The sequence below is a fragment of the Procambarus clarkii genome, chromosome 30 (assembly GCF_040958095.1).
Source record: "Procambarus clarkii isolate CNS0578487 chromosome 30, FALCON_Pclarkii_2.0, whole genome shotgun sequence".
Classification (NCBI taxonomy): domain Eukaryota; kingdom Metazoa; phylum Arthropoda; class Malacostraca; order Decapoda; family Cambaridae; genus Procambarus; species Procambarus clarkii.
In genome coordinates, this window is record NC_091179.1 from 14,344,508 (window position 1) to 14,357,487 (window position 12,980).

At 38.0% G+C, this 12,980-nt stretch overlaps 1 protein-coding gene across 1 annotated transcript in view; it reads left to right on the top strand.

Moving 5' to 3' along the window:
• Positions 1 to 3,167: 3,167 nt before the first annotated feature.
• Positions 3,168 to 12,980, top strand: part of LOC123765577 (uncharacterized) — a 119,467-nt gene continuing 109,654 nt past the window's right edge. The window contains 2 exon segments of the mRNA XM_069333666.1: positions 3,168 to 3,297; positions 8,647 to 8,720. Of these exon segments, the coding sequence (XP_069189767.1) occupies positions 3,249 to 3,297; positions 8,647 to 8,720 (123 nt within the window). The 5' untranslated portion in view covers positions 3,168 to 3,248.

Genomic DNA, 12,980 nt, shown 5'->3' on the forward strand with positions numbered 1-12,980 from the left:
AATAATTAACTAAATTTCTTAAACTAAAAATAGGACCTTCAGCAATTCTCATTAAAATTTTATATTCTATATTATAAAGCAAATTAGATTAATTACTAAATCTGTCAAATTTTTACATAAAGAATAAGTATAGAATAAAACAAAAAATAAAAAAGGTACAAAAGTACCTGCATTACCACATCAAATGTGTGTCACTCTGTTCATACCTTGAACATCATCATAATTCATTTGTATGAAATTAATTTGTCAGAAAACACTCGAAATTCATGATATACACTAAATACATATTGTACAATGAATATTTTTGTTACAACAACTGTGCTGTTGTAACAAATAAAAAAAAATAATGTATTGGACGGCCTCAACCATTTTGTGGAAGCAGATATAGTCCTAATGAGAAGTGTAGAGTGGCCTTTCTTCTAGTGAAGAGATCTTCTACATGTGGTCACATCCACACACCTGTTGCATATATATGCAGGTGAGCTATTTTTTCATTCACTCTCCACAGCTTGTTTTAATCAACGATTTTTTAGCCTTAATCTTTTATTGATTTCATACTGGTTGATTTTCTTTCAGCTTCTCTTTTTTATATTAATACATTAGGTATATCTGCATTAGTGCAGCTACCCTAGACTATATGAAGGGGAGTACATTGTGTCAAAAAGCTAGCTACGTGATGCTAAAAAATCCCCATCACACAGGATGGTTAGTCATACAGAGGCATGTGATAATTAGCTTCACTGACAGACTGGGTTCGTTATGAGGATATCATGGACACAAGAGTGAATAAGGTAGCAGTGATACTAAAAGTCCCCATCTCGCAGGATGGTTAGTCATACAGGGGCCATATGTTTAGTAGCCTGCATTGATAAATTTTGGGTACACTGTGAGGATATCTTCAAGAATACGAGAGTGAATAAAGTAGTTGCAAAGCTCCAGGTACCTCATGCCAACTGGTCTGAAAGGTCTAATAACTGGGCATTCAGTGATGTAGTGTGGGAGATCATGCCGCAGTTCCTGCTCACAGAGTTTGCACCTGGAGTGCTCAGGATTGGGAGATCAGTCACCTGCAGCCACTTGCCACAGGTAACGGTAACCCAACCTGATCCTTGCAACCACTGTGTCGCACAGTCTAGTGGACGTTTTGTGCTGCCCATAGATAAGTTTCAGATCTGAACAAATAATAGCTTTTTATACTAGTACTTTCAGGTCGTTGGGAGTCAGTAATTTCATTCCTATCAGGCCTGAGTGTTTGGACCAATACAGTTTTGACAACAGAGATGGGGATACCTAGATCTAATTCAACTCCATCCTTGTTACACGCTAATTTGGCTGCAATGTCTGTCTCATTGTGATGGGTTATATTTATGTGTGAAGGTATCCATACAAAGGAGATTCGAGACCCTTTACTCAGTGCAGCAATTAGGTCATTTATAATTGGGAGTATGAGGTTCTTGCTGACGATCTTCCAGGAGAAGTTTTCAATTGCTTGAAGAGCAGACTTTGAATCACAAAATATTATTCCTCCTCCAATGTTTTTTTATGTACTGGTAGCTAGTTGTAATGCTGCTAGTTCTGCTTGTGTGGAGGTCAGCCAGTTGTTTAACCTGACACTGACAGTCTTTGTGCAAATATTATTTCTATAAAACCTACATGCTGCTGCAGTCCGTCCAGTAGAAGATTGGACTGAGCCGTCGGTGTAGACACAGTGCTCGTGAGATCTTAAATTTTCGATGGAGGAGGCAATTGCTATTTGCGATCTAATTGCTGATGATGAAATTTACTGAATTTAAGAGAGGCCTCTGCAAGAAATTTCTGTTCTATTTTTTTTTAAATATTCAAGTTATCTCACTTGAATTTCATTAAGTTGTGTAATTTTCTTGTAATCAATGAGAGCGACAATTTATTAACAGCCTATTCTTACCTATATATAATTTTTTTTATATCCATTAGTCATGAAAATATCTGCCAGAGAATAATTTGGGAAACTTGTTAAACAAGAAAAATATGGTTTCTAATAGTGATATACTGGGAATTATACCAAATTGAATCCATAATAATATATATATTATATACATATATATAATTAATATGTATCTACTCATCTTACCAGGTTTATAATAAAAAAATATTAAGACATCATTATATATAGGCGCATTTTTGGACTGTAAATATCAGTGTTAAAGATTACTGACAGTTAACTTACATACTCTCCAACACTATATCTGTGATTGCCCTGTTATAAGTGACTTCAGACCAAATGGTGTGAGGTACTTTGAGCTCTGTAATCACTTCATATACTCAAGAATATTGGAAGATATTCTTGTGCTTTACCCAGATTTTACATGAACATTTCATGTTCTCACCTAATTTTTAGTCAGAGTTGATTTGTTTTTGTATCGAGGCACTAGGTGTTATCTCCCCTGATTCCATGTATAACTAACCATCCTGTGAGATGGGAGTATTAGATGAACTTAGAGCTAGTTTTTTATCTACACTGTGTAATCTTTCATATAGAATAGGGTAGCAGCACATTGCTGTGTATACCTAAGCTTGCTAATAAAAAAATACTTTCGTCTGAAGAATGTTTTTGAAAGTATTTGCATCTTTGGTCTGGCTGCTGCACATATACACTTATCCCTCTATGAAAATCCAATCACAGAAAATACCTATAATTTCATTTCTTCATGATATTACAAATCTGTAACATCAAACAAGCATTTACTGTCATTAAAGAATCTTGAAATTGAAACTGAAATTGAAATAAGTTTATTGAGGTAAAATACACACAAAGGGATGAGGTAGCTCAAGTTATTCTCACCCTGTTCAGTACAACGTGTTCATACATATATATATATATATATATATATATATATATATATATATATATATATATATATATATATATATATATATATATATATATTATATATATATATATATATATATATATATATATATATATACACACACATCACAAACAATAAACATATTGCCAAACATTCTGAGAAATAAACATATACATTTCCTTAAAGAATCTTTGAACCAAGAGCGGGAATCTTTCTTGGGAAAAGAAAACGGGTTAAAATTCGTGAATGTTAAAGAAAACGGAGGAGAAAGGCATCCCCGGGGGCGGCGGCGGCGGCGGCGGTCAGTCAGCGCCCGGCGGCCTCGCTGTGCGTGTCACCTCTCGCGCTCCTCTCATTCTAATAGTGATACACTGTGGAGTTATCCACTTAGTTAACACTATGGAGTTATCCAGTGGAGGAGTTACCGCTAAACCTTTCATTGTATTCGGTAAGATAACAGTATACTTTGTATCGTTATAGCGGAGTATGAGTATATATACCATAGATCACAGAACGAAAACTATATTGAAATTAAAAATTAGCTACGAGTAGGCTACTGCATATTTCATTTATTAGTTTATTAAAAGGACATTATTGTCGAAATTGGGTTTGTGAATAACAATGTTGATCAAAGGTTATAGAACAGCGTTTGTTGTAAACGTGGTTATTCATCAATTTCATAATCATAATTTTTGCGTTGGCTATCTATTTATATGATATAAATAAAGGATTATAAAGTTATAACCATTCACGAGTTATTAATAACAAATTTGAAAATAAGTTTAACGGTGAATTGGTTTACCTACCAGTTTATGCATATTTATTTTATCTGATTTCCTTCTGAGGTATATGTGTGTGCTTCAGGGTCTAAGTATCTTTTGTTTTAAGTACTTTTAAAATATATATTTTTGTCAGTTATCATTATATAAAATATGAATTATATTTCACACTTTGTTATGGTGGTATTTAGGCCTGTTAACCGTTAGGTTATTTAACGGCGTGTGTGTATATTATATTATTTATACATGCTGAATCGAGCTATTAGCTCTTGGACCCTGTCTTTCTAACCGATCTATGTTTCCTCTATGTTCACTACATGTATATTTCTCTAACACCCGCACACACATCCCCAGGAAGTAGCTCGTAGCAGCTGTCTAACTCCCAGGTACATATTTACTGCTTGGTGAACAGAGCATCTGTTCTGCCTCGGCGGGGAACAAACCCAGGTGCTTTGGACTACGACCTCTGAGCACTGTTCAGTCAGCCACAGTGTGTGTGTAATTACCTAAGTGTAGTTACCGGGGAGCCGGTCGGCCGAGCGGACAGCACACTGGACTTGTGATCCTGTGGTCCCGGGTTCGATCCCGGGCGCCGGCGAGAAACAATGGGCAGAGTTCCTTTCACCCTATGCCCCTGTTACCTAGCAGTAAAATAGGTACCTGGGTGTTAGTCAGCTGTCACGGTCTGCTTCCTGGGGGTGGAGGCCTGGTCGAGGACCGGGCCGCGGGGACACTAAAAGCCCCGAAATCATCTCAAGATAAGATAGTTACAGGATGAGAGCTACGCTCGTGGTGTCCTATCTTCCCAGTACTGTCATATAACGCTTGGAAACTACTAACGGTTTTGGCCTCTACCATCTTCTCACTTAATTGTTCCAACCGTCCATCATTCTGCAAAAGAACTTTCTAATATTTTTTCATAACCTTTCATTTTTATATATACTGTATATAAAAGTTTTTACATTCTTGTAAAGCCACTAGCACGCATAGCGTTTCGGGTAGGTCCTAATTTTTCCCCAAATCGTTTAACAACCAAGTGCTCATTCACTGCTAATTGAACAGAGGCTACAGTTAATGATTGGCGCCCAGTCAATCCTCCCCGGTCAGGATACGAACCCAGGCCAATCGTTCGCAAAGCTTTTATGTTCTTATGTTTCTTTTCACCCTCCTTTTCTCTTTTTTGGCATTTCTAACCATTGTACGAATTCTTGTTCTAGGCTGACTTTCCCATTCTTAATCCTTTTATACCGGGCTCTTTCTACCTATAAGGTTCTTCATATCCTTTGTTATCCATTTCGGGTCATTAGTGTTCGAACTGTTCAATTTGTATGGTATGCTGTGTTCCCGTGTTTTGCTTACAATATTTTTAAAAAAGTTATATTTTGAATTCACATCGAGGTCCCATTTTACATTGCCCATTGCTGGGTTCACGTCTTGCTCAGGGATCGGCCCGCCCCCTATGCCCAAGACTATCCTTGATTGTTTCAAACGTGGGTTGGACATGTACTTGAATGGGACTGGGTTGTTATAAATAGGTGCTGCCTCGTATGGGCCAATAGGCCCTCTGCAGTTACCTTTATTCTTAAGTTCTTAAGCGCCGGGCGAGTGCATTACCACTGCGCCTCAGAGGTCTGAACATTTACACGGGTGTCCATATCTTGAATCTATTACCTTAAATTCCATAGCTTGACTATGTTCTTGAAGTTGCAGGTTTCAAGAATTGCTCTTTGTCAATTCTGTTGATTCATGTTACTGTTTTGTGTGTAGTGATCATACCCCCTTTTCCTTCTATCTTCTAGTCTTGGCATATTAAACGCCGCTAGCCTCTCCTCGTAGCTTTGTTTTCATTTCCGGGAACAATTTAGTTGCACGCCTTTGCACCTTTTCTAGTTTACTTATGTGCTTCTTGAGATATGGGCACCATGCAAACGCTTCATATGCCAATTTTGGTCGCAAAAGTCGTGAATAATTTCTTAAATATTTCACCGTCCATGTATTTAAAAAAAAACTTTTGTAGTTGTAGCGCGTAGCATAGGCTTCATGCACAATGTCCTTTATGTCGTCCTCTGGTAACGGTTTGCTATCCATAACTATCCCGAGATCTTTCGTTGTCAGAGTTCTTTAATGCCTTTTCACATAATTTGCAGGTTGTGTGTAGCTTATTTTTCCCTATTTGCAGATTCTATAACGTATTATTTATTCATGTTCAATTCCATCGCAAAATGTTGCATCATACATTTATTTTGTCCAAGTCGTCATGTCAATCGTCCAGGTCTCTTATACTTCCTAGTAGCTGAGCATCAGGAAACATGTTCATATAATTCGGTATTCCTTTTGGTAGAAAGGCCAAATAGACGATGAACCTTACTCTTGCTAGAACTGAACCCTGTGGTACTCCACTTGTAACACTTCTCCAGTCTGCTACATTGCCTCTGATTACCCCCGCCCTCATCTTTTTGTTAGAAATATTTTTATCCAAGTCAGAAGTCTTCCTGTCACCTCTCCTGTATGCTCCAGTTTTCAGAGCAATCTCTTATGTGGGACTGTCTAAAGCTTTTTTTTAGGTCCAAATAAATACAGTCAACCCAACCATCTCTTTCCTGTAAAATCTTTGGCTCCATCATAGAAACTAAGTATATTTGTTACGCAGACTTTTCCCATTCGAATGCCATACTGCCTCCTCTGTGATGTGATATATAATTTCTCACCAGTTTTTTTCACCATTTAGTTTTAATTTTTTTTTATAATGTGTGTAATTCCCTAAGTATACTTACAGGATTGGGGCTACGCTCGTAGTGTACCGTCTTTCCAATGCACTTTGTCATATGACTTTAAAACTACTGAAGGTTTTGGCATCTACCACTTTCTTTCTTTCGCAAACAGAGTGGTAAATGGTTGGAACAAGTTAGGTGACAAGGTGGCGGAGTAACCGTCAGTAGTTTCAAAGTGTTATATGACAAAGAGTACTGGGAAGAAGGGACACCACGAGCGTTCACTCGTACACCACACTTGGGTAATTATTTTATTTGCAAAGAGAGAACTTATATTTTTCAGCACTTTTGTTTTCTTAGTGCAAGGAACCAATCTATGCTCTATTATTTTAGAAGTTGCAGGTTTCAAAAATTCCTCTATCTAGTTTGTCAATTACTGTTATTATTTTGTACGTAATGAAATTTGTTCTAGCCTTGGCATATTTGGCACCTCCAGCCTCTCCACGTTGGTCATGTTCTTAAAAGTTCCGGGATTAATTTAGTAGCATATCATTGCACCCTTTCTAATTTGTTTTGCCTATTGAGATATGAGCACTACAATATTGCTGCATATTCCAATTTCGCAAATTAAAGTGAACAGTTTAATATTTGTCCGTTCATATATATCAACGCAGTTCTGAAATTTGCTAGCGTATCATAGGCTCCTCTCACTGCTTTTTGATGGTCCTCTAATGACTGCTTATTATCCAGAACCACTCCTAGGTCTCCTTATCAGAGGTTCTAAATATCTTTTCATATAACTTGTAGGTTGTGTAGCCTGTTTTCCCCTATTATGCATTCAATTATGTGACATTTGTTTACGTTGAATTCCGTCTGCCAAGTGTGACTGCACACGTTTATTTTGCGTAGGTCATTTTGAATGGCAATATAAGTGAGTGATCTAAGGCTGTAATACTCCCTAGCAATTTTGCATCGTCTGCAATTAATCCAGACCACTCCCTTAAAAGGTCAAATGAAACGCATACATAAGTAACAGCTTCAAGCTTAGCAAGCCACAATTTAGGCGTAAAAATAGGGGATGATTTTTTTCAGTCAAAATTAAATGATCACTACTTTTAAATTCTTGTTAGGAAACGGTATTTAAAGTATCAGTCTAGCCACTTCTTCCCTCACCCTCATGAAGATCTCGTATGCTCATGCAAGACGTAGGCAAATTTGTGCTTAAAGATTTATCAGTGGCCTTAACCCCTCTAGTCCTTGATTAAATATTTAGGGTTTTGTCTCCATTCGGGCATTTCAGCTGTCCTTTAAGACAGTGAATTTTTTTTTTGGCTAGGTTCAGTCTTGACCAGGGGCCTGGCTATGTTTAAGGTCCTGACCAGGAGCCTGGCTCGACTCGATAGTCACGTTTGGGTAATTTTTGGTGAACGTGGGAGTGAAGAACGGTATGGGATGAGGGACGAAGAAAAAGTGGATGAGATTTTTGGTGACAAGAATGAAATACACAATTGGTCGCTGTTGCTGTATACAAAAAGTCCTGTACGCCTCGCACCGTAAAACAGGTTCATGTAAAGTGCAGTGATGCTTTATATAATCTTTGTATGTTTATGAAGTGTATGGAGGAACATTAGTAAACAGATAACTATTATTAACGAACATTATTAACAGAAAGGTACTGAGAATATCCTTGTATTAGAATATCGACCGCTGTATCTGCCAGTGATGGAAACGTTTAGTACTTTATAAGCTGAAAATAAACACTAAGCACAATTTAAAGTTGAAATATATATAAAGTAAGGTAATTATCAGGAGAAAGCGCTAAACCAGCATGACTATATAACACTTGGACGGGATATGAGGACAGGATAAGAGCTAGGAGTGGAGGACCCAGTGACAGATATAACATTTTAAGATTGCAGGAGTATTCATTATTCAGTTGTTATATCGTGTTAGACGTAGAAGAAATTCACGGATTTTTCACATTAAAAACGTTATCCATAAATAGTTGTACAATTATAACTTATTTAGTTTAAAAGTTATTAATGTAGTAGTTACAAACTGTTTATAACGCACTTTCACTTATTTAATTCTTATCCCAAACCAACATTTACTTTTGACAGTTGAATTGAAATTGAAATAAGTTTATTGAGGTAAAATACACACAGAGGGATGAGGTAGCTCAAGCTATTCTCACCCCGTTTAGTACATCGTGTTAATACATACATAGATACATATCACAAACAAATAAACATATTACCGAACATTCTGAGAGATAAACATATACATTTCCTACTTTTTTTTTGACAGTGACGCTGGTAGTGCTGAATAGGAGCTCCCACGCTGATGCCCCGGAGGAAACCAAACTCTGCAACCCTGGCTGGGTGAGTACCCCAGTTGTGAGACGCCTCGCGCGTCTGTCCACACCTACCGAGAGTAAAGGGATGGGAAAGTATAGGAATTTGGGCATGACCAATGTTTGGAACCGTCAACCAGTTAGTTATACGGCCACACTCACTAGGAGCGGTTCCCGGCTGCGCCTGTCTTTCTTTCTCCCCCCTCTCCCAGCTCCCCCTATCTTCCTATTTTGTCAGTACTTCCATCACCTTCCATCTTGACTAACATTTAATTGGTTAAATCAGTTGTAGTGAGGATTATTTTGTTTATATTGAGAGATTGGAAATTAGCGTAATTTGCAATTTAAAGCAAATAGGAGGGAATCAGGGGGGGGGGGTTCGACCCCCATTCACATTACTTACTGCCCTTAACCCAGACTATTCACCCTGCAGAGTTTCGTGAGGCTAGCTCCAAACGCCATAACAGTCGAGCTGAAAGCCAAGTGGCGGAGAAAATACCTAAGGCTTTTTTGCTCTATGCTCTTCCATCACAACAGGAGATAACTCGCCTTAGAGCTGTTGGTGTCCCCATGTAAGATTTTTTTTGTGCAGTACCTTTGTCTGCACCGATCACATGTCTACATCCAGAAACTCTGCGTATTACAGTGGCCCTCCATCTTGGTGCCCCAATTCATACTGGGTACAAGTATTTGCAACAGGGTGGAAGCCGTCATATTAGGCTTACATGGTTTGGACTGCGGAACTGCCAGAGTGTGACATGCAAGACACAATGAAGTTATCATCAAGAGGATATTCTGTGCTTTCTTTGGTCCACGGGAGACATCTCCCGTCACGCAGGGTGCAGTCGCACCTACACAGATCTCCAGTATCATCTATTGATACTGGTAATGGCTCAAAAGGGCCACCACTTACGGGCTATTCATGTCCCGTGCCACCTTTTGGGTGGCTTAATCTTTATCAATCATCAATCAATCTGTGCTTTGCGCAGATGGTATCACAATATACTTCTGGAAAACCGGGAAACGTTCGGTATGGATGAGTAGATACACGTGTGTATCTACCCTGGCTGACACCCATATACTTTTAGGTGTGTTGGTTATGTATGTGGTGCGGCCAACCATAAGGAAGCAGAGAATCATCCAATTACCGCTAGGCAACTGGAGCATCTGTACAAATTTGCTTTCATATCTGATAACATTTGAGACGCTTATCCCCTAGAGCAAGATTGTCACAAGCTTTCTCGAGGTATTGGGTTCTAGGCACATTGATACTACCAGAAAACCCAGAGCTGTCAGTTTTCTGTTTCCGACCTCTTTGTGGCGACCCAAAGTGGAAATGCCTTCCTTTTTAGTGTCCTAAAGTAAAGTATAAGTGCTAAAAATTCCAGAGGAGCTAGAAGATGGACAGTATTTTCTTGATTAGTTTTAATTTCGCGGTTCCTTGCACTCTGCCGCCATTACTCAACCGGATTATGAGATCATTAGCAATCCAAGCATTGCATTATTCAAGCGTTGCAACAGTTTGTTGCAACGCTTGAATAACAGAGCGAGTACCAACTCAGTCTCAGCATAAACCTTTCTAGAAAGTCAGTTTCTGTTATTTTACATTGAGCAGACATAGTGTACTAAAATATTCAAATCTTGTTTTTAAAGTTCGTGTTTACACGTTGACTTTAAAGTTAATTACAGCAATGCAGAAACGATTACAGTTTATGAGTCCGTGAGGTAATCACACGTGGCTATTAAAATGTCTGAAACGTTAGTATAATGCAACGTTGTATTTAAGAATGATTAAGTGTACAACGTAATATATAAATAATTGTGCAAATTATTTGTAAAATTTGTGAAACAAAGCACACCCTTGGCTCTTTTAGAAAGATGAATGCTTTATTTTTGTGTAAAGGTCAGTGACCTTTGAGAAAGCACCAAATCAGAGAACCATTTTTTCTCTAAGTCTAAGATTACAAGTAAAAACATGGGATAACTTAGTGGGACTAGTGGTAGTGCAGCTTGCGTGTTACCTAAGACTAGCGCTGCGCAGCCTAGCACGCAAACGCTCCCTGGAGCTGCCTACACTTCTTGACTGGCTCTTCCCCCCTCCTCCAACTCATAATTCCTGCTACTGGTACTGCTACCCAAGGTCATACAGTGCACCACTACCTCCTGCAGGTAGCCCATACAGTGCCCCAGCTACCTGGTACGAGTACTGCTACTCATTGTACCCAAGACCGTAGAGTGCATAACTACCTGCGACGGATACTACCGACGGATTGAACCATCACACTACCCTCCACACCGGCACGAATCATCACACTACCCTCCACACACGCACGAACCATCACACTACCCTCCACACCGGCACGAACCATCACACTACCCTCCACACCGGCACGAACCATCACACTACCCTCCACACCGGCACGAATCATCACACTACCCTCCACACCGGCACGAATCATCACACTACCCTCCACACCGGCACGAATCATCACACTACACTCCACACCGGCACGAACCATCACTACACCTTTGCTGCTTTCCGTGCCCATGAAATCATATTTATAAATGATGTATGAATCATGTTTGTAAATTGGTAACCACTTGTTAGATATCTGTCGATATAACATCCAATATACTTTTTTTTTAGGGAGGGGGGGAGGGGAGTAAAGAGAATGGAGAGCCACAGGTGAAGGGAAAAAGCTTAGAAATGGGAAATACAGTCAGTTATGAAAGCATGTCCCAATATTCCACCCATGTGCTGTATAATCATACTGGCTTAGTGCTTTCTCCTGATAACTACCTTATCTTTGTATTTTATTTCTTCATGTCCGAATTTGGCGGCATGATTCGCGTCTGTCTGGAATGACTTGTGCTATTACCATAAGGTTAATTTTATGTTTGTTGTTGGGGAGCTCAAAATAGACGATCGGCGCCTCCGTCGACACGATCCAAAAATTTGTCAAAGAAATGCGTATTAAATTTGGCATGCGGTAATTCCACTCGCATTAACAGTGGTAATTCTCGCATTATTTAACATGAATGAAAGACCTGAGGCTGAAAAGTTGAAATTGTCTCTGGTCATTATAAATATTACATGTTCAGTAGTGGGAGTTTTTGTAGCCTAAGTGCATAGGTTTTGGCCAGGGTGTATTCTGTATCACTGTCCTGACTTCTATTGTATAGTGTAAAGCTTTTACAAGACCCATGTAGATCTCACTAGTAATAATTGCTTAGTGTACTAAATACAGTATGTCAGGTAATATATGCAAGAGACAGAAATAATAGTAGAGAAATGATAGGTTTATTGGACTTAAGTCTAGGTCGCAGCAACGCATTCGGACACTTCATCGACCGCATAGCAGAACGACCAGTCACCTAAAATATTCATTGAACAGTCTCATGATAAAAATGGCGTCATCACGTTTGCAAAATTTGATGCTAACTTTGAAGAAAATCAATGTAATATAATTATTTTAATTGATTACAAATTCTCATGATGAATAATTTATATAGTCACTGAATAATTTTATAATAATCGCAAGCGACTTGAGTTATTATTTTGTTCGCATGTTATGTTTCATAGTTGTAATGTGTGTGTAATGAGAGGGAAATGAGAGAGAGAGAGAGAGAGAGAGAGAGAGAGAGAGAAGGGTAAGAGACGATGTATATTCGAAAATTTTATTTTTATGAGAATGATACAAGTATTTCTTGTTCATCGCATATTCCATATTAATAACCTAAAAAGGTTATTTTTATTTTGAAACACGAAAACGTTTGTAACTTTAGTTTCATTTTCATAGTAGATACTTACACATAGCCGAATCACGTGTTTTTGTGATTATTCTGCAATATATATATATATATATATATATATATATATATATATATATATATATATATATATATATATATATATATATATATATATATATATATATACTGTATACTGGTGTATACTGGCAGCAGGTTTTCTTTCAAACATGTTTCATTGAATATGACCGCATATTCTGTATTTGCTATTTTCTGGTTTAGGGCTTCTATCCCTCTAACTATTTTCTTAGCACCAGGGCTTAGCTGAAATAATTGTATAAATAAGTGTAATACATTCTATAGTAATTCACTAATTTTCTTCACCTTAAAAGTACGAAAATGAGTTTTGGAGAACTCCTATTTCAGCTAAGCCCTGATGCTAAGAAAATAGTTAGAGGGATAGAAGCCCTAAACCAGAAAATAGCAAATATATATATATATATATATATATATATATATATATATATATATATATATA